The following is a 22926-nucleotide window of genomic DNA, read 5'->3' as shown; positions in this document are numbered from 1 at the left end:
CCTAGTAGCAGGCAAACATGAACATTTTTGATAGAATTTCAGTATTATTGAGTTGTCTGCTTTTGAACCAAGATGTAGATTTGGATCCCAAAGCAGTGTTATTGGTGTGGTCAGGTCCTCACTGGCTATAAAGCAATGCTCACAACAAGAGGAGAAGATCAGTATTTAACTGATGCAGTGGACAAGCACACAGGTCCTAATGCCTCCGTGTGTTTGCTCACCACAACTGGCACTGAAGATGGGTGAGTCTCTGAGGCAATGATGTGATGCAATTGCCTACAGGGCAGAGATGCCCCTGTGATGCCATTGGTTTAACCAAGGCTGGGACAGCCAGCAGGTACAGCCACCAGGAACCTTGAGCTGCATCCGAGGTCCAAGGCAATGCCCTCCATGCTTCCCACGGCACAAGTCCCCAGCGTTCAGACAAATGTGTTGGACACAGTACTAACTATCTGCACACAGCAAGATACACAGCACTCAGTTGGTTAGACATGTTTGGGGCAGCTGAATGAATGCAGAGTAGAACGATAGTCGACCAAGTGAAGATATGCTAAGACATTAATTTTCCTGACCAAAATATTTTAAATCCTTTGCTACAACAAATGATCTCTCTGCCTTTCCCTACCAACATCCACCTGCCACTGCATCTGTTTCTAGTGGGACCTGGGTGAGTCACTGAGACCGAACGCACATTTTGCTGCTCTGGTAATAATGGCATTGGGTTATTGGGTTTGTTTGATTGGCAGTCAAAACACGGTGCAAGTCACAAAGAAGGAGAAAACTCCCACATTGGAATCCTGTATCTTTTTGTAAAAATATTTAGTTCTACTCACTTACCTATATTTTCAGTGTGTAGAACATACCTAGTCTTGGTCTTAAAATGGTAATTGTCTCTGTTGGTTTGCAGGGCTCTTACACAAGGTTTTGCAGTTAGGAGCCTTAAATTTCTCTCTTCACCCACTTTTTTACTCTTAAAATAAGTGTTTTGATCAGGAGCTAGAACACTGGAACTGGCCGAGAGTTTATGCAAATCCAGCCAAAGCTTTTTGCACCGTTGATTCAATCTTCCCTTTAATCCTCATGATGATCCGCAGTAATGGATAAAAATTCTAAGCAGGAGCAGGAACAAAAGCCCTCAGGAAGCAATTTTGATTGCTGTGAGGAAGCACTTGAGGCTCTTGGCCCTAGGGAACTCTCCCCAGTTCATTGGAGGCATTCAGATACCATGGTGATGGGGGACTTCATGAATAACGAGATAGATAAATGGTGAGTGCTTTTGATCTCTGCTAGCCTGTATTTCATGTTGTCAACTGGGGAAGAGGCTATTCAAATCTGTCAGCTGCAGGAGGTCAGCCAGGAGAGAGAAAATGTCTTCATTACAGCCTTCTGTTCAGCCAGGCCTCCCAGCTGACCCCGCTGCCCAGGCTTGTCAGTCAGACATGGAAAATTTTCCAACTGAGGGAAGACATCGCTGCGCCAGATTTATCCCCCGTGCTGGAGCTGGGAGGCAGCAGCAGGAGACATGAACAGTCTTCACTAGTGCTGGGCATCTCCTGCACTGGGACAAATGTGTGCTGTCCACAGCTGGGTATGTGTGGGGGAACCAGGCTGGTTTTGCTGGGTGCTATTTTCAGTGCCACTTGGGTGCAGGGCTCAGAAGGCAGGCATGAGCTGCATGGTTACAGAAGAGTCTTACTTGGTAGTTAGAAGTATCTAAATATTAATTACATTTTCTGCACTGATTCTTTTCAATCAGCGAGTCCCCTTTCATCGTACATTTCAGGCAATGGAAATGGAGTTCATTTCAGTTTACATTTCAAGCTGAAATGAATTTCTAGAGCTTCTTTAAAGATTGTGCTCTGGTTCTGCAGGCACAGCCCTGCTGAGATCTGTGGCAACGCTCAGGAAGGAAACCTGAGCAGGTTGTCACAACCTTCTAACGGAGAAGGAAGATTTTGGTTATTCAGGAGAGAGAAGGAAGGCACATTTTTGCAAGGAGATGTGTACAAAATTGTGAGGAGAATTCCAATCCCATTATTTGGTAATGAGATTTGTAAACCTCATGTTCACAGGCTGAGATAAACAATATATGCTTCCTGAATTCCTCTTGGAAGAAGAGTCCCTTACAGCATAGCTAAATTACACAGTAAGTTATCATTTCTAAAGAATGAAAATGGGAAAAAGAGTGAGTGAAATTAATTTACATCTAAAGGATTTCTCAGTTTTTGGATTGAAGAGCAGAGGAAGCAGAGTGTCCTCCAAAACCTCACTCTTAATGGGGATGGTTTTACTACATCAGATCATTTCCAGAAAGCATTAAAAAATGTTCCCTTTACTCAAGCCAGACAGGTTTTAATAGTATCAAAGCAAAATATGGTCTGCTATTAGCATGAAATAACATTAGCATAAATAGAAAAGAGTCAGGATGCTAAGAAAGAATTCCACATAAGTGGCCTGCTCATTTCGCTAGACATCACTGTAGCTGAGAAACTGTGAAATTTCCATAATAATCGAGTGCAGAGGAAAACAAACAACAATTTTATTGATAGGGAAATTACATCCTGTTGCTGAATATAAAACTACAGTGCTGTACAATGGCCCCTTAACAGCATAAAAAATATATATTAATTTGTAAGTGTAAATGAAATGTAAATAAAATACTCAGTTCAGTCGGGCCTCAGAAATTTCCTGACAGTGTTTCAGTGCAGAACCCCAGGAGACATATATTTGGATTCCATATCCTAGGTCCTAAGCTAATGGCATCTGATACCTTTGTGGATAAGATTTACTCAGCTGCTGCGTGGTGATACACTTGTGACAGAAAATTCAGTACCAGCCAGTCTGTGAGATGGTGCTGGCTCTGGAGGAGAAGGGCTCCTTGGGGTTTTCTGTTTGCTTTCTTTTTCAAAAAGAAGATCCTTCAGCACTTTGTAGCAATAATCCCAGATATTACAGTTTGAAGCAATACTGCTGCCGTGCTTAGGACTGTTACAGCAGTGCTGGATTGCATTTCCAAGGGGAACCAAACAGCTTTTTTTTCCAGACTGGGGAGAGTAAGAATAGCAGCTACGGAAAACAAGTTCGGATGAGAGTGACCATAGGTGGGGTTGTCAGCCCATGGACGCAGATTGAGAGCTGGATAGCCAGCCCCTAGCCCCTTTGAGGCTGAACATGCATGGTGACAGCGCAGAAGCTGCTTGTGTTTCTTGATGGGCATCCTTGTGCCAGCAGCAGCAGCAGCAAGCCAGGCAGCAGTTCTGGCAGAACAACATTCCTCCCTCTTGCCCATCCATGTGCCCAGGCGCTGGAGATCCCCCTCACTGCCACCTCCTGCAGCCATAAACCCTCCTGCACACCAGGGCTGGAGCGCTGCCCTGCCAGCACGGCGGTGCTCTGCATCCCCTGTGCACTCTGCGCAGCAGTAAATGATTTCCCCCCAGGGCAGTGCGATGGAGAAAAGGGCCCTGAAATACAGCCGTGAGCCGCCCTGAGATGGCTCGTCCTAAGAAACGTGTTTGGGGGAGAAAGGTTGGCAGGGGGAGGGGAGAGATTGTGTGGCTGCACAAAGCCAGTGGAACAGTTAATGCTTTAACCTTGCGTATAATTTATACAATAAACAAAGTCACATGTTTCTCTAATAATTTAGATGTAAGCAAATGTTGATTTATTCAGGAAGGCTACTGCCAGCAGCAAAGCCTGCAGCACTGAAATTTGAATTAAACTAGGACAGAAGCAGGCTAGTCTATAATAACATTTGTATAATTTTATTTTTGCCCTTGGCTCAGTTCATTTCCTTCTACAGTAGATGCATGAAATTGGTTCTTCAGCCACCTTTAGCTGATGTTCATTGATATCGGGGGTAGGCAGAGAAGCAAGAGAATGTAACCTTTTTAGACTTTGTGTTTGCAATTGCAGGGCCATGAATTCCTAGGTCATTTGTGCCAATAATTTTCTTCTCTGCCTTCCCTTCCTGCAGTAATTTCTGAGCAGCACCATTTAACCTGGAGTGATGGGGCTTTTCCCCCCATTTTTCCTGCATGGAGACTTCTAGAATAGAGCCTGTTAAACAGATGCAAATGTTGTGTTGTTTTTATTCTTTTATTCAGGCCTGAGGGCATGAAATTGGAGTTCTCTTACTCTGCTTTCAACAAGAAAGAAAGGGACCGTGCAATACTTTAAAACTGATGGTGAAAAAATGAGCACTAGCACGCGTATCTGGAGCAGATCCCTTGGCTTGGCTTCCCTTCTAGCATGGAAGGGAAAATACGCCGGGTATCATGAAAGATATAGAGCAGCGAGAGGCAGTGATTTCGTCAAGGAATGCTGGTGGAAGCAGAAACCCCACTCCCTGCTCAGAGAAGTCATGTTGCAGAGAAAAAAAATTTTGCTTTTTCTCCAAGGAACCTGCAATATGTCTCCAAGGGAACTCAGAGGATACCGTTTGGGGATGGAGATGTTTTGTCCTCAGGCTGACAGGCACTAGTAGACATCCCACTGCGGAGGGGACACCATGTATGGCATGGCTGCGACCTCACGTCTCCAGCACTGGGCAGATACACACAGCAAGCTTGCTTTAAATGCTCCCCCAGGCATGGTGTTCACTTTTCCCCAAGCCAAAAGGGATGGTCTTGTGATGACGACCAGAGACTTGAAAGGAAAGGGGAGGCCAGAGAGGAGGCAGGGGAGGCGAGGGAAACTGGAACTGAGAGCACACTGGCAGAAGAGTGATAATGTCTCTCTACCTGGCAATGTGACAGGGATCATCTTTTAACCGCAGCCAGGATGAGCGAGACTGTTGCACAGGAATGACTCAAGCTGTTTTCTTCCAGACTTAAGCCTGGCCAGGTGCGAAAACAGGAATGCCTGTCACAAACCCAAGTAGTGGTGCTCTTACTCATAGCACTCACGTATTTGATGATTTCATGGCTGTGGCATTTGCTGAAGAGTAGCTTCATTTTTGCAGTCCTTTAGGTTGCTAAGAAAAGCTCCTTAATGCGAGTGAAAATCAAACCATGTCCTGCAGGACCAGGGGAGTTCCTGGGAATCTTGAGCTGCCCTCAGCCATCCCAGAGGGTGCAGGCCCTCTCCATGGCACTGCCAAAGACTGAGCTAACAGCCACCTGATGGGAAGCCATGGCTGACTGCCAGGGTGGGAGATGCAGGCCTCAAGTTCCTCCCTTAAAAACACAACAACCCCCCCCCTTCTCACTACGTAGAGATCACAGAAGTGGCAGCAGTCTCAGGAGAGAAAACCCTGAGCAGGACGGACTGTACAGCCAGGTGTCAGCCATGTCTCTCAGAGGGACACCTGCCCCACAGTTTTAGTTAGACATCCCTGTTAGAGTCTGAGATGGTCAGAGATTAACCTCAAATAGCTTTATGGGGCAGAATAAAAATTGCTCTGAACATGTTGCAGTTTTACCCAATTTTGTAAGTGATCCAGTGTGAGGACAAACAGGCTACGTAAGATAAGGGATTTCCAAACAAACAGAATCCAAAATGCTGGATTTCCTACATGTATTAAACATCCAGGTTTTGCTGGAAAATCTCCCAGCATTTCTTCTGGTCCTCAATTCTAACATTGTGTGAGTTACAGATGCCTTGAGTCTTATGGTCTTATGGTCCCATGTGCAGCATCTCACCTGAAGACTGAGGGTCATGTCTTGGTCTCCTTCAATCAGCTTTCCCTGACTACCATGAAGAGAGCGGAACTGCCTCTGCATGACCATCACATCCATCCCCTTCTGCCCATAGCAATACCTGCAGCTGCCTGTTCCAGCCCCTGCTCCTCTCCCGAGGTACCACAAGCAAGGGAAGGGCAATCAGCAATATTTCCTTTGCCAAGCCTGAGAGAACCAGGAGCAGATTGCAATAGCTACAGTCACAGCCTCCCAGGTTGCTCCCTCCTTAGGTCATGTGCTGCCCATGACCTGGGGCAAAGTCATGGCTAAACCCTTCTTTCTCTTATTATTAATTAAAACTTTGGATGAAATCCTCAGCTGGAGTAAATGCTCATTGCTCCCAGCCTTCACCCACTGGTTTCTGAAAGCATACAGAAGTAGCCACAATTCTGCCGTTAAAACTGAACTTGGATCACACTTTTGTGGTCAAATAAATAAGTACCACTGCATCCCATTTAGCTCTGTTAATGCCACATTAAGAATGGCATGTGTTTTAACAAAACCGTGCTTTCCCCTTTTTAAAAAAGCCATAAATGAAGCATTAAAAGTCCCAATCCATCACGGTGACATCAGATCACTGGACTGTGACTTTTATGACATAAGAGCAATTGATTATATGACTCTTTTATGTGTAGCCTGCTATGCAGTGATTGCTCTTCTCTCCACATATTACATCCTAACATCCTGGAATAATCTCTAGAGATAAAAAGGAATCACTGTGAAGCAGTGAAGTACAGTAGTTACAGAATTGCCATAAAACTGTCGTAAAAATTGTAGAAACAAAAATGCCTTTAAAGATGGCAGTGTTCCATTATGGGTCCCCAGCTAACAGTCTATAGTTGCCCTATGCATTCCTTACTATATTTACTGCTTCTGGATATTTCTGTACCTTTTTCCCAGAAGCTTCTGGGGCTACCAAGATGTGCAAGGCTGTTGGCATGCATACTGCAAGTCCCTCCATCCCATTATATCATCTCTAACAGATCTGGTGCCTTTTGGAGTAGGCTACAAGCAAGCTTCTTAAGCAGCCAAGAAGAAGCTGATAGTGAATGGAAGGTGTGAGCTGTTGGTTGCCATGAAATTGCTGAAAGAAGACAGATATTCAGTGGTGCTTATAAAGAAAGGTGCTGTTAAAATTAAATTCAAGGTACAGAATAAGTAGTTCCTTCTTGCCGAAAGGTGACACGGAAAGCTCTGTCCAGCAGACAGAGCTCCATCTGTATTTTTTACCATAAAATCATTCATATTTGACCCCAGTCAGTATGCAAGGTGCTGTGCTGTGTAGCTGTGCATTTTCTGGTGCTCTCCAGGTTATCCACTGGGAGCAGTAAGCAAGCCAGTGTTCCTTTTTCTCAGGTACAAATTTGTCGTTGTATGGGAGGATAAGTCCCAGCAGGCAAAGATAAATGTTTTCTCTCATTTCTCCCCCTTTTCTAATCTCAAGGCAATTTAATGTAAGCGGAAAGGTGCTACAGTCCTAAGGAAGGTGTAAGTCATCTGAGAAGTTTATGCCTCAGGGTGCTGGAAGCTGAGCTCTGGCAAATCTCGCCCCCGCTGCTGCAGATGTCCTTGTGCCCAGCGCCTGTCCTGCTGCCTCTGCTCCTGCAAGGGGTGGCCTCTGGCAGAGGAGAGGGACTAGGGAGCAAGGGCTGACATCCCCTGAGCAACTGCAGCTGCTGCTGCTGTGCACGTGAGCAGGCAGCTATAGCTCATCCCCAGGTTGTCTGCCTCGCTAGAGCAATACAGCAGCTTCATCAAACACTTCAGCATTTGTAAAATACTTTGGGATCCTTACATAGAAGGCACCAGAGAAAAGATGCATGTATAATATAATTTCCACAGGAAACCCTTGATGCCAACATCCTGTAGTCACCCTCATAAATGACACGGTGCAGCCCTCTTCTTCCTCAGTCCTTCCCAACCAAGCATATTTTGGCAGGCTCAGAGATAGTCTAAGCTATCTAAGGTTGATGAATAGTTAGCATTTATCCCTTTCACAAGGATGTGAGCTCTGTTTTATTAGGGATGGGGGGAATAGATCTGTGGATGGGACCTTTGCAAGGGCCCTTTGCAGAGTCCAGGGTGATTTCAAGGGCAGCTTATGGCATAGGATATTGACAACAACAGAGCCTGGCTTGAACATCCACCCTTAACTCCCTCTAATTTATATGCAGACCAAGCAACAACATTATTGTTCAGCTGGGGGCATATTTAATTGCTGAATGTTCTGCAGATGTCTTGCAGGCTGGATAGATAAAGGCATTTAAGTTGCTGACTTATAACAGCACATCTTTCTTCTTTTAACATAAAAATTCTTACCTTCTTTGATGGATGCGGAATTTTTAGGACTGAAATCTTGTGCTAGTCCTTTAGAATATTTTAACAAACGTTTAATTCCCCATCACTGCAAGGAAGCAGTTAAATCCTGATGTCTTTTCAATCAGAAAAAAAAAAAAAAAAAAGAACATCTTTATTATTGTAAAAGCAGTGCTTTCACCTGGTATGAAATCCAGGAAGGTCTATTGTTTCTCTAAACCCAGCAATACAACGTGTCGGGCTCTAGCCAGACACCAAAGAGGCTGCAGTTTATTTAAGTGAGAGCAGCCTGCTCAGAGCTGAATGAGATGTACAAGGAGTCATGAGCCTTGCCTCAAGGAGTGTGTGACCCAAGGGCAGTCGTGCAAAGCTCTGCTGGTGCCTGGGTCCAGCATGGCTCCCATTCTCAGGAACACCACACGGTGCCAAGCAGTACAGGATCAGGCCCATAAACATAAAGCTCTCCGGAAAGAGAAGTGTCTTGTCTGTCCCTAGGTCATAGCTTATACTTAAGGACTACATATTTTACACTGTCCTTTCTTTTTTCTTTTTTCCCCCTCATACTCTTTTTCAAATCCCTCCCAGCTTTCAAGAATAATCGAATTTGAAAATCGATGTCTTTTTTTTTGTTAATGACACCTATGATCTCCTTTCAGGCTCACGTCACACAAGGACACCTCCATCCTAGTGACTTAGGTGTCTGATAATTTATCAGGGAGATAGCCATAAGTTAGGCAGCAAACTGGACTCCATTAAAAAAACATAAAAGCTAGGAGGAGGCAACTTGATGTGGCATGGCTCCTGGCAATGAGGAAGCATGAGTGCATACTGAAGCTTAGAAATAGAAAGTGATGTCCTCATAAAAATATGGCTCCAGGCTGGTGTGCCACTAGAAATTCTTCTGTCAGTTTAGAATATTTAGCTCGAAGGGATCTCTACTTTCAAATGGATCTTTTGATGCAAAATAGGCTGCACAGACAGAGATAGTGTTGAAGAAGGGAGAGCTGCATTTGCTCCCAGTGATGCTTGGTAAACCGAAGATTTTTAGATAGACTTTTTGATCTCAAAGTAGTGAGTGGGCAGGTGGGTTACCTTGCTGGTGTGCTAGCTCTCCAGGGACTTCTAACTGAAAAATTTTGCTGACGTCTGGGCAGCTAAATAATACTGAAAGCTTCAACACTGCTGGTTATCAGGGGAACCTCTTTAGCCTAATTTGAAAGCTCAAAGCTCCAGGCAACTGAATTTTTTTGGTTACAGGCTCTTTTGTATGATGTTCCAATGCAGTATATCCAATCAATGATGTGATATCACGCACAGTACCACCATGTGGATGTTTATTCCCCCTGTGTTTTGTATTTGACTTGTTAAACTGCAAGAAGAGTTTGGGGAACAAACAGAAAGAAAAAAAAAAAAAAGAGAAAAAAAGCAGCTCCTCAGCTCCCCTGCTGCAGAAATGTAAAACTAGTGAATACACAAGCTGCAGTGCTCCAAGAGAAATGAAAAGAGTGGAAAGTGAAAATATATACATATGTATACACATGAACAAAACATGAGCCACAGTCGTGGCAATCCGGGCTCCAATGCGCCAAACAAAAGGGGTTATTCCTCCGAGCAATCTTTGTGCCATAAAATTTAGGACACAACAAGGCTGTTTTATGATCACATTGTAGATTCCACTGTAAAACTATAAAGTCGCAGTACAGTAAATTCCACTGAAGATTTGGGCAGGGAGTCTCTTTGTTGTTTTATTATTTTTTTTTCTGTTAGGATGGTGTTTTTTTTTTTTTTTTTTTAATATTACAGCTTCTAAAATAATCAGTGTTATGGGTAGTCTGAACGGCTAGTGATCAAGGTATTCATTCTTTCTTCTCTAATTTCTCTCACACAGAGGAGTTTAAGATCATTTTGGGGAATTAGAAGAATTGTGAGGCTTCTTCCCACACTGATTTTTTTTACACGAATAATAATGGGACAGATCTTCACATGAAATAAAACATCCCAGACAGTTTCATTTACCGTGTGTCTGTGTAAATAACCTTAAATAGATTGTATTTAGTAGGATGCCAAAAATAAAAGTAAGAGCAAGCTGCATGATGAATGATTCATTTACAGAGGGTGCCTGATACCTCCTGAGGTTTTGGCCCAGAAGAACAAGAGAATTTTATGGAACTTCACTTGTTTTATAACTCCTTCCTTTTAATTTGTTGTGAGCTCTTTCATCTAGTCCAGTTATAACACAGAAGGTGTTTCAGGACTAAGATTAAGCACGACTAGATTATAAGATGTTAAGTCTTTGGAACAGAGATTCCAGCTCAATTCAAGCCATGGTTTGCATAAATCACATTTTTCTGTGCTCACAGAACTCTGCTTCCTGTCTTGCTTCTCTTTCTGCTCTGCTCTGAAGCAAGCCGCAAGCTTACATTCAGGACGCTATAGTCCCTGCTCAGTGAGAGAACTGTGATCGTGGGATTTTCTCCTTGTCGATTCACGTGGTCAGTTTCAAGTGAGAACTCATATTCGAAGCCTAATATCTGCAGTGATGAGACAAATGGGCAGCAAACAGTGGCAGGCATCTGACAGAGGCAAACTTCCAATATGCACTCTGAGCTGTCTTCTTACACTGGGAGGAGAATCTCTTCTTTTGGCTTGATCTTGCCCATGCTGAGTGACAGCTGTTGGTGTTGATAATGGTGTGCTGCCATTGACATGAGCCAGATGCGAAGATGCTCCACCCTGCAGGGCTGTATCCTGCACTCGCAATCACAGTGCTGCACTTATCAGGCAGTTAGTGCTTACTTTTGTTTTTGACATCCTAAAATATAAAATCATCTTTCTATTATTTGCATTTTACTATGGAAGCAAAGTGTCTGTGGACATACATCTGCCTTAAGGTCAACGAACTCTGTTGTCATTTCACTTAGATATCTGCCAGGTGAATCTTTACAGCTATTTCACGATTACTTCTTTGATTTTTGTCGTCAGTGAGACACTGAGGAATGAAACAACACTTCCATTTTCACACTGAATGTATAAATCTCATTCACAAGTGAAATGTTATCCCAAGTTAAAAGTACTGTCAACTTAGTAAATGAAACATTGCTAAAGTCAGGTATGCTGCAAGTGGGCATAATCAGGTGAGACCTCCTTTCTCCCTTACAGGAGTTTGGCATTGGAGTAAGAAATGAAAAAAAAAAAAAAAAAAAAAAAAAAAAACAAACAAAGAAAACAAAAGTTTGTTGAGCAAATTCATCCAAAACAAGCAAAACTGTCTTTCTTACATCTGCCTGTTTTCCTCTTCCGCAAGGCTCAGATCCATTTGTCCACCTTTTGGACAATTTCAACTTCTACCATTTTTGAGTAGTGGGGAGGGTAAATGTATGGAAGCAAAAATTGCCTCTCTGGGTACTTTGTCAAATAATGAAAAAAACAGCATTCTCCAGATAGAAAGCACCACGGAAGAGCAAAGAATGAGCATGATCGGGAAATGAGATGAACCAGTGAAGCTTTCTCAACAACAAGATAGAGAAGATCAAAAGGTCCGTCCAGGTCTATATGGGATCTGGGCAGGTCCCAGGAGCCCTGAAAATTGTGCCAACACCTGCCAAAACGCGCCTGGGACGGCACGTGGTTGCCTACATGTTGCATTCCACTTGAAATGAAACTCAGCAGAACCAAAACTGAATAAAACTGGCAAGTTTAGGCAGCCTCTTGTTGAACATGCAGGGCATAACTAAGGAGGAGGAAAATGGGGGAAAAAAAAAAAAGCATGTTGGTTGTCCCATGTAGAGACTGTATTTATTCCAACACCATAGCCCATAGATTCATGAATCCAAATGTGGTACAAGTTCTGTGCTCAAATGGTATAGCCAGTGGCACTAGATGAAATGCCTTCTATACTGCTGAAGTTAATCTGGTATAGAACTACCTAGAAAATTTGATGAGTTGACAGTATAGTGATAGTAATTATTTTACCTACACTCATCTTATTTTGCCAGTTGAGACATGACAAGTTTGGAGAGATATTTTACTAAAACCTCATGATACAGACTTTCTGGAAACACCAGCATCACCATAAGCATTTGCAGCTATTTATTTTCCCTTAGTACTGGAGGAATGTAACACGTCTTTCTGTCAAGTCATAGGGTAGAAAGTACACACAGATGAATACTTGTCCAAACAATAATGTCAGAAATAACTCTTTTTTTTTTTCAAATGGTGAGTTTTAATTGCTGGCTTAATCTAGTGTAATAACAATACAGAAGCTTTAGGCCTCTGTTCATTAAAGCATTTAAACGTGCTTAAGTATCATTGCACTTAATGAGACTTAAGTCTCTGCTTCAGTGTTTGGCTAGTTCAGTGACTTGATACAGGAACTGAGGAGTAAATGTTGGCTGATTAAGTCAGATGACTGATGATTCCATAAAACAGCATCTGAATAAAAACTTCTAAGCGTAAAATCTAAGAAGGCAAGGGAATTATCAGGCTAAAGGGTGAAACAAAGCACTTAAAGACAGTGAATCCACCTCCAGCTCCTATGAGCACTCTTTCTAAGGAGGAGCTGATTGGAATATTCCCATACAAAACATAAACATTAAAAAGAAATCAAATACAAACATGCAGCAGAACCTAGCAAGACAAGTCTTCATGGTAAGACAACACATTTTGAGAAGGTGAGATTCCCTCCAAATAACAGTCAGGAAACAGACCACCTCCCATCATTGGAGAATCTGTTCTGTACAGGGATAGTTGTCACCTACAGTTGCTCAGAAACACCAGGTGGCTAGGCAGGGAGATAGCACGTGAAAACTGAGAGGCTCTTTGGGCTGCCTGTGACCCAACCTAGCTATTTCAGAGTATGACATTTACATCTCTCTTGCAACTTTCCCCTCAGTTTGCTCAGCAGTCTTTCCAATTTTTGCATTTTTTCTCCAAAAAATGTATTGTTTTAGGAGGAGAAACTATTCTGAATACAATATTGATTTCATAGTTCATAATTTAAAAGATAGAAAATGCAAGAGTTTTGTGCATCACCTTGACTCTATCTTCTCTGTTGCTGATAGATAGATAGATAGATACTCATAGATAGAGATAGGCATGTTTATATACACAAATAAATATATAAGTAGAAGAGTACTCAGTACTACCACACCCATAAAGGAGCGCCTGTAAAACCGGGTAATGTTTAAAACTTGAGCAAAGCATTAACAGAAAGTGCTTACCACCAGTGCTAGAAGTAATATGAAATTGCAGTATGTTTGTTTCCACAGTCTTCCAGTTCCAGTCTATGCTATGATCTCCACAGTAAAACGAATTTACAGGACAAATTGGAAATGAGAAGTACAACCCTGGGGTATTTAAAGCCATAGGAATTTTGTTATTGACAACACCAAAAATGAAGTTTCCTTGGGACATACAAATCACTGGCACACTAATTAACTCTCCAAAGGGTCCAGGAATGTGGTGGGCAGTACACATCTATCTGCAAGTTCCTAATTCACTGAAGTGCTATGATTAAAAAAAGCCAGGGATTCATTACAAGGAAGGCTGACACTTAAATCTTCCAGTTAGTAAAGTTTTGTAACTAAATTAGAGAAGAATAGAAGATTTAAAACACACATTAAGAAAAACAAAATAGAATAGAGTAGAAGATTTAAAACACATATTAAGGAAAAATATCCTGCAGCTGCGTAGCTAAGGCCATAGAGAGAAGTTGTTGCATCAACTTTATTCAAGACAGAGATTGTGCCTTTGTGATCTTACGACATCATTTCTCTCTGAAAGCTGGCAAGCCTGCAAGTTCCTTTCGCAAACATATGTCATCTGCACCAACACAGGAAAGTTAAGATGATTTATTTGGATTTTCTTCAAACTTTTGTCAAGATCCCTTACTTAAAGAAAAAAAAGACTGTAAAAGCTGTGCTGTAGAAAAGAAATGTTGTTCTCTGCTGCAAAAACTGGACTAGGAGACAGGAACTCCCAAGTTTTCATTGTACTTCCTTTGATCTATATGCCCTATTCATAATAAGCCTGACACTTATTCCTTTGGTGGCTTTGGGCAAGTCATATAATCTCTCTGCCTCTTTTTCCTATCCTGGGGGCTATTGCATGGATTATTTGGTCAATGTTTGTAAAGCAGCTGAAAGAGTATTGACTCGATTCTCCCAGGGAAGCAGGGACACACTGCTTCTTGGGAAGTTGTGACCAATAAATTCTAAGGCTCTCTACAGGAAACAAATGCCAGAAAAAAAATGAAGCCAGCCTCGACACCAGTTATACCTGTTTTAATTCAGCTTGTTCTTGCAAAGGGTTAAACACATTGCCCCCCCTCTCACATCTGGCAAGGGAGCCCAGGACCATCCTGGGGTGACTGACATCTTTCAGGTTTGGACTGTTGCTGTTGGTGAGAAAGAAGGGAGAATGGGCTGCTCCTGAGGGGCACACAGAAACCACTCCCAGCAAATGTTTGCACTAGTGAGTTGGCAGAGGAAAATAAACAGTGAGTGAGTGACACTTGCTGATGGTACTCATTGTCCCATGTAGCTGGAGAGGATTGTGAGAAGATTGAGATGAATTAAAAGGCATTGGTGTACCCTCAATTTGGGGATGACTGATGATCAGATGAAATTTATCTTGGACAAGTATAAGGCAACAAACATTGGCATCATTCCCTCTGTAATTTCATTGATTTTACTTTGAATTAAGCTTGGCTTGAATTTGCTACACAGTCACAACATGTATGTTTCCACATCTATCTGCATGCAAGCACAGAGAAATAACAGAGGGGACTGCTCCTGTGCTAGCATCAGAGTGGATTGGTTAGCTGACCACTGAGTTAAAAAAGCAAACTGAACACATTCATAATTAAAACTATGACAGAAATCAAAAGAGACAATATCCTGGCCAAGCTATTGGTAAGAGGCCACAAATGGCCAGGCAAGGAGGAAAAAATGTTTTCTCGATATTTGTGGTTGTTTCTGATCGTTTTGGATATTGGTTTTCACTATTGGATGGTGCCATGGGGAGGGAGAGAGAGAGAGAGAGAGAGTGCTGCTACATTAGCAAAACTCTGTTTTCTGCTGAGGCAGACAAGCACAGGAGACAGAGGTGGGTCAATTTTGCCTTTGTAAGTGCAGTAGCTACTCGTGTTTGTGGGCAGTGTAGCTGCAGAGAGAGAAGGCATTCAGCTGCCTTGACACAGAGCCCTATCCCTTCCTTTGCACCAGCAGCTATGCCAGCTACACCAAGCCATGGACCCTTTGCCAGCACTCTTTGCTATTTTATCTGTCAGGGGAATGTTCCTAGCACAGACGTGGCCTTGGCAGCAATCCTTGCTTGCCAATATGCTCTTGTGAGGTGCTCTTTTCATGCCATCTTCCCTGAACTGTCTTTGTATTTATGTTTGGCGATCATCATGTTCTTTCTCTTCTAAAGGCTCTCCTTTAGGAAGTACACTCCATGGTTCAGTTACTCACAAGAAGACTGAAGGCTGGAAGAAAACCAACAAAACCCCAAGCAGGCTAGCAGGAGGTTGGCTGACAAGGTAGGACTTCTCTCAACATCTGTCTCATGCTGGTTGGGACAGAGAAGGGCTGCCTGGAGGTATCTATGGGAACACTGCCCTTGCATGAACTAGAACAGAAATTTTCATTGACTGTGGCATGAGAGGGGGAATTTTTCCAGACAGGCATTTTTCCCTGGCAGATATTTTCAGCCTTTGCCTTAGATGACTGACTCTATTTCTACAGGCAGGCAACTAAAATCCTTTTTAAACATGTAGGTCTCTTCATGTCCCCCTACCAGCTGCGACAGGACAAGCAGGGCATGGATTATAATATCGACGAGCTCCTGGCAAGTCACTACTTTTGACCCAAAAAGGAACAAATAAGAATAGTGATGGTGCTGCAAGGTTCATACATCTGACTGCTTTCTCTACCCAAAAAAACCCTGCTGCTGTCTAGCGCTACTCAGTGCTTACAAGTTCCTTGTGTAAAACAAGGTATTGGGCCTTTATTAAAACATAAAAATCACCAGTATAACTGCAGGTGTGATATACACACTACATATAGAGGCAAGAATGAAGCAGACAAGTAGCTTAACATTTACTCACTCCTTCTCCTTTGCATAAATGCATCCATCAAGTAGGGCCAGACTTGCTCAGCTCCAACAATTCTTTGCAAGCCTGAGAAATGGCAATGATGTAAAACGAGTATGAGGTGAAACTGCTGCTTTTCATGAAGTGGCTAGGAGGAAAAAAAAACATCACTGATTGAAAAGTGGATTTCTCCAAATTATTCCAAACAGAAAAGTACGGCTGCTTTTCAGGGATTCCCATTTCTGCAGAGTGAGATCAAAGGTACAACAGCAACACTGGCTTTTCAAAGCTCACGCATAACACTGAAAGCTTAGTGTAATTTAAATAAATACAATACAAGCCATAATACACCTTTGTTTTGGAAAGTCTGACAAGCAATTGCTGCTTCTTTAGTAGAAAGGTAGCGAGTATCTCTTTCAAATATATATTTTTAAAAGAAACACTTTGTCTACAATTAACATATAAAATGAGTCTGGTTCCAAAATCTGCAGATCCCCCGCTATAATAATTAGACTAATTATTTGAAAGTATAAAACCTTCAAATGGACTGTTTCTGAAGGGGAAGCCGTGCTCAGATTCTACAGCATGACTTTTGTCAACCAGATCAGCCATTTAACCATCCCAGACCACTACACACTCACAGACTTTGGGCTGTTCAAAATGCAGATATGGATCCAGATTTTACAGCCTGAGTTTCTCTTGAGGCTGTATTTCTTATCCCTCTGAAATATTTCCTTAGTGGAATAGGATGATTGATTGCGTAGAAATTCATACTTCAAGAAATTATCTCAATGTATTACCATACTTTGCTCACATGCCACATTTTCTAGAAGAACGTGTATAAAAATAAAACTATATTGAAAGAGAGTACTGTATCATCAATACCAGTTTCCTCTCCGGAAACTCATGGTACAGTTGAATAACACTCCTGAGAACAGCTGTTTTAATGTTCAAAATCTGGGAAGGAAGGATGGCGCATTTTGTTATTTAACAACATCAAATACCTCTGTGCATTGGCTCTATGTACACAGGTACACTCAGGGAATACTTTTATGGGTAGGAAAGACGAGAGATTGACACCCAAAGGATGAACAAAGAGATATACATAAATTTATATGGTGCCTTGAAGGTACCACCATTGTGTTATAGGGCTTCTCATGTGCAGTTTTGGCTCAAGCAACACTCAAGCAAGGACTGTGAAGAAAAGGGAAGTGGTTCTGGACCAGGTGAACTGAGAATTAGTCAGATTATACTATCTATATAAACTGTGTGTTTTATTACAGAGTACTAAAAGATAAAATAGCAAAAACAAATTAATCAAATGCTTATTTTACTCCTTACCAACTTCCTCCATACCCCCCAGCATGCACACACATACACACACATCCCCCCTTTACCCTCTTTTCCTCAGTGTAGTCTTTAATTAGAATCAGTTGAGCAGTTCAGTTGGAATGGTCTTACAGCAATTTGTACAATCTCATGAGATACATTATCACTTATGCCCTGAATTCTGCATGCTTTATCTAACAGTTAGACCCACTGACATTTCTCACATGTTCAATCCTGCTTCTGTTTCACACAATCCAGCCCAGAAAAGCTTACAGTGGCCATTTGGGTGTATTAGTCCTTCAGTAAAGTGGACTTCCTTATCTGAAAAAAAATCTGCCTTTTGCTGAGGTGGTGGAGGGAAGAAGTTTCAAATGTACCAAGGGAAAAATCAAAGTAACAGGTAGCAGGAGCACAGGAGCACTCCAGTTTGCTCTCTGCCTTCACAGGTTGTACAGAATTGGTTCCTTCCCACCTGTTCTGCAGCAGACCACACTTTGCTGTGCAGCAGCTGTCGGAAGACAAGAAACAGGCACTGTAGTACTGTCCTGTTGTGCCCCTCAACAAGCCTCTCTATGCCATCACCGAGCAAGCACAGGGGTATGCTACTCACGGAAAGGAGTAACAGGGGAGGGAAGAGAGAAGTAGAGAATATCAGAGGATTTCTCAAAGTTCATTACAAATGCATAGGTATATAGGAGGCAATTACATCAAGATTCATATCCTTCATGCTCAAAGATAATCTCTTAAGCCTGTCCTTTGTTGCCTAGCCACAGGTGTCATGATCTCCTGGAGTTCTTAGCATCTCCAGCTCCCATTGCTGGCAGAGGAATCTGGAGGCACTGAAAGCCTCAGAAAAACACTCACGGAAGAGTCCTCCAAAAAAGGAAGAGACATTTTCTATGAAACTATTCAATGGTCCCTTTATTACCCGTACAGTCTGTAAGTGCATCCAAATGTTCACACGAGACCCAGAAACTCTTAGAAGATTATGATATATCAAAACCTGATGTTTCTGGGGAAGAACATGGTTAAATCTGTGTGATTTCATTCCAGTCAGACAAATTACATACGATGTTACATGACCTTCATCTCCCTCTCCAGTGATGCTATTTCTACTTTAACCAGATACCCACAGACTGTGCTCTTATTCCCTGAAGCAGATAACAGAGAGCTTGGAGCCCAAGGTGCTGAAATGTAGGGAGAAACATCACCTCCTCCTGCAGTTCATGGCAAGCAGGGCTGTCATATCTGGGCAGCTAAGCACAGAACAAGGGCATCTGCGTGGAAAGCAGCTGGGAAGTGCAAGTGTGATACAGAAATACTGAGATTCTGTTGTTTTTCTAAACACAACGGGACATAAGTGGCAAAAATGGTAGTGGTGCATAAGGACTCCTTAGGGACAGGGCAGCTTGTTGCTGCATTAGTTCAGCCACCGTCCTATACCAGACCTGTGGCATGATTTCCTATTATTTTTCTCACAAGTGCAGAAGGGACTATTGCTGAGCCTACATACTGCTCAGTATGCTTTGCACTATTCAATCCACACTATAGTTAAATAATAAATTGAATTTCTTCAAATGCTGCATCAAAATGTTACCAACAATAATGAAAAAAAAATCAACAGTATTTTTTACAGTCTTTGGAAAAAAATAAATTTGGAGAAAACTGGGTTTCTAAATATTCCTCTTTGAATGCAATTTAAAATCTTCTACATTATTTTTTCCAAAAAGAAGGACTATCCAAACTATCCAAACTATCTACTTCAGACAACTGTCACTTAGCTTTTATTTCCACACTGAGCTGCACTTCTTAACATTTTTGAAACGAGATCGCTGCACACATGGAACTTAAGGAACTGCAGGAGGAAATTTTCAAAAGAAGGTCAAGCTGACATGAGGGCCTTCCTGAGAAGAGCCCCGGTCCTTGCTTCCAGACAGGATTACAGCTAAATCAGAAATAACGCCCTTTAGCAAGTGGACACATATGATCTGCAGCAGCCGGAAAACCTGTCTCTTCAGAAGCTGCAATTTTCCAAACTGTTAACACTGACAATGATGCAGCAAAACTACTATAGATTTCCAGAGGCTAATTATGAACAGGTGATGATTTGAGCAAAAATTCAGAAATCAAATATTGAGCTCAGTTTGAGCTCATTAAGGTTGCTATTCAGCATCAGTAAAATATTTATAACGCACAAACACAATGAAGTTTTATGTAAACCTGCTTTTAAGGGAAAAGAAAAAAAAGATAACTCCAAATAAAACAGAAAAGAATTTCGTTTAATATGTTCTCCTTTACATGCAAATTACCTCCAAGCATCTGATAAAGGTAAACACCACTAACTTATTTAGATATATGTGACAGCCCACACGGGTTAGACTAGTTTCTTGTGAGCTCTTCTGATGTCAAAAATACATCCCCAGGTCAGAGCACAGCCAAGCGAGTAGTAAATTCAGGATGAGCTCACTGGATGCTGGGGGGAGGCAGGAGAAGCACAGGCAGGGGTTTTGCTTCTCTAGGAAAGTACTGTGGAAATGTTTAATTTGCATGTAAAAAGAGATGCAGATGGCCCTTCAGTGTAATGGTTAACCTTGACATCTTCGAGAATATCTCCATTTTATTTATGTGTATTTATATTTTTCACCATCCTGTAAAGGGAAGGAGGAGGCTGGAGTCCCACCACCATATGGCGGTGGACAAATGGAGACATCAGTACGGTTTGCAGTGGGCTTGGACACCCCAGTACGGTTTGCAGTGAGCATCTGCCCTACCCTATAAATGTGATGGGAGACTTAAGCCCATAAATGTCTGACATGGAAATGAAAGTTTTACCAAATGAGCCTTCCTGAAGCAATAAATGCATTTTCTTGCTTCTTAGCAAAATACATCTTTTCTTATCTTCTGACATCATCTGATAAACCCTTTACTGCAGGTAAAATAACAACACAATAATGTTTTCTCACATTTTTTTAAAGGATGCTGCTTCGCCATTTTTCTTCACCCTTCTCTGCATTAGCCACACGCAAGCTCAAAATTAAAATCTGTTCCCTTCCTGATTTTTTCCCTCTGTATTATGCAGGTCGCTAATGAGTACTAGGCTGCTGGCATCGCTTTACTTATTTATTAGAAAGAGAAGAGCAGTGAAGCATTTAAAACAGTCGCATACAAGGAGCCATAAAAATTTTTGCGGTGACACAAAGTGAGACAGAAATAAAGTCAGGTCAAGACACAGGTCTACCGAACTCTGTAAATTGCTCATTTCATCTGGATGGAAAACTTGGAGCATTTTCTTTACTGTGCTTCAAGGCTTTAAGTTATTAAGCCAGCTTTAAGTTCTTAAAGATGACTCAGTTGCTGAAGCTGCATAACATGACTAAGAGCAGCAGGGATGATGTTCCACCCAAACCCAAGTAGGGAAGGCACAAACGGGTGAGGGGAACTGCTCCTCTTGTGTGCTGCTTGGTTTTTGGAAGAATATTAAAAATAAAAATTCCAGACAAAGCCACATTCAGTATTTCTCAGGGCATGTAAGTGTGTGGTTGCTTAAAGTTTTTCCTTTTAATTTCTGTCAGCCATTCTCAATTAATTAACAGATATATCTGTGCCTGTTATATCACAAAGATGAAGCAGTCGCAAATTATGCGATTCTTATGTGCGAAGTGACCACTGCCATTGAAAGAGAAAAGGGGAAAAAAAAGAAGAATGGATTGGGTTGGATGTATTTTTTAGCAAGAGAATTGGTCACTCCTTAGGTTACACTGACTGCCTTAGGAGGAAAAGGCAATTGTTATATTTTGCATTATTTTCTTTAAGATACTCAACAAAAATATAATAAAAAGCCAAATGCAGATATTTGCTGGACACGTCTGGTTCTATTTAGAGACTTTATTGGGCAGTTTTGGCCCCACAGCCTGGTCTTTGTCATAAGAAATGTCAGCGAAGTCTCTGAATTAATGGACTGTGAAGTGCTTAGAAACATACCGTTTCCAAAAAAGTATATTGCAAGGATGTGACACTAATGGGAGACGACCCATGGGTTTATGACAAAACAGCCCACTGTAACAAAATACGTATAATTTTTAAAAAATTGATATCTTTCTGAACGCAGTAGCCTTGAACGCAGCAGTATGTAATGGAGTGGGAAGTGAGGAATGTCAGGGGCAGGGAGCCCCACTCAAGAGAAAGATTTCCCAATGATTGAGTTATCCCTGGTTTTGTTTTCCTGGTTTTGTTTTCCTCAGGAGAAGGGAGCCGCACGCTCCCCGCTGAAGAAGAGGAAACGCGCCAGGCTCCATTTTAATTGGATAATTGGAGAAAGAAAGTTAGTAGCATTTGTGAGCAATGTCACACGAACCCAACTGGTAAAATTCCTGGGTTTGCCGGCATGGATTTGTTTTCTTCTAATTTTGCTGCTTCCTAAATAAATAAATAAATAAATAAATAAATAAAATTAAAAAAATGCAATGTAACTCCTTCAATCTTTTTGGAATTCTGCATGGTTGAACATTTGAAATGAGTTTGTGCATCACCCTCAGGCATTGATTCAGACTTGATTGGGGCAAAGCAGACTCCATGTGCTTATTTTTATACACGTCATTTGGGAAGTTATATAGCCAAGGGAACAGAAAATGTGTTGCTCCAGTGCCAAATTATCACATATCCCTTGATCAGAACGGGAGGTGATCCTAATCAACAAGTGGTGTGACCTCGGCGCGATGGCAATGTCAGGTCAGCTCGGGAAGCGAGGAGACAGATCTAAATACAAATAGAGAGAGAGACAGAGAGAAAGAAAGAAACAACCAACAATCCTTATAATTATCATCATCTGCTGCTTTTCCCTCTTCTGGCAAAGAAACACTCCATCCATTTGCAGAAATCGCCCGCGGAAACGTTACATCAAAACTAATCACAACGATTAAAATCAGCTTTTCTGTGCAAGAGGAAAGTAAAAAGCAAGTTGGAGGCTGGAATGAGACTGTTTTTTCCACAAAAAAAAAAAAAATCGAAAAAAAAATTACACGCGATATATATATATATATCTATCTATATGCACGTTTCGAAGGAGATCAATTTTATGCCCGTGTGATCAGTTAATTTAATTTAACTTTTATTTCGGAGATTGATTCAGACTGGAGGTAGAGACATGAGCTAATTGTATCCTGATCCTTGCCTTGAGGGGTTTCAAAGCCCTGGAGCAACTATTCTCTGTATTTTGCTCTGTCTACCTTAGCCAAGCTATTGCATTTCTCTCTGGTGTAGCGAGGAGAGCAGACCGCTGCCGGGAGAGAGAAATATCGGAAGTGTGAGTTTGGGGGGGGGAAGGGGAGAAAAAAAAAAGGAGGAAAAAAAAAAAAAAGAGGGACACTTTTGCGGCTCCGATGTTCCAGGTAAGGGCTGCTCGGGATTGTTGTTGTTTGCAGCGGAGGGTGCGGAGGGACTCGGGAGCCGCTCGCTTCCACGCATGTGCCGGGCGCTCGCACCCCGCGCGGGGACGCGGCGCGGCCGCCT

At 42.1% G+C, this 22926-nt stretch overlaps 1 protein-coding gene across 1 annotated transcript in view; it reads left to right on the top strand.

Moving 5' to 3' along the window:
* KCTD1 (potassium channel tetramerization domain containing 1) overlaps positions 22753–22926 on the top strand; it is a 97186-nt gene continuing 97012 nt past the window's right edge. The window contains exon 1 of the mRNA XM_021385697.1: positions 22753–22805. Within this exon, the coding sequence (XP_021241372.1) occupies positions 22797–22805 (9 nt within the window). The 5' untranslated portion in view covers positions 22753–22796. The remainder of the gene's footprint in view (positions 22806–22926) is intronic.

The sequence above is a fragment of the Numida meleagris genome, chromosome 2, assembly GCF_002078875.1.
Source record: "Numida meleagris isolate 19003 breed g44 Domestic line chromosome 2, NumMel1.0, whole genome shotgun sequence".
Taxonomy (NCBI): domain Eukaryota; kingdom Metazoa; phylum Chordata; class Aves; order Galliformes; family Numididae; genus Numida; species Numida meleagris.
The sequence above is the reverse complement of the archived record's forward strand: the minus strand, read 5'-3'. Positions and strand labels throughout refer to the sequence as shown.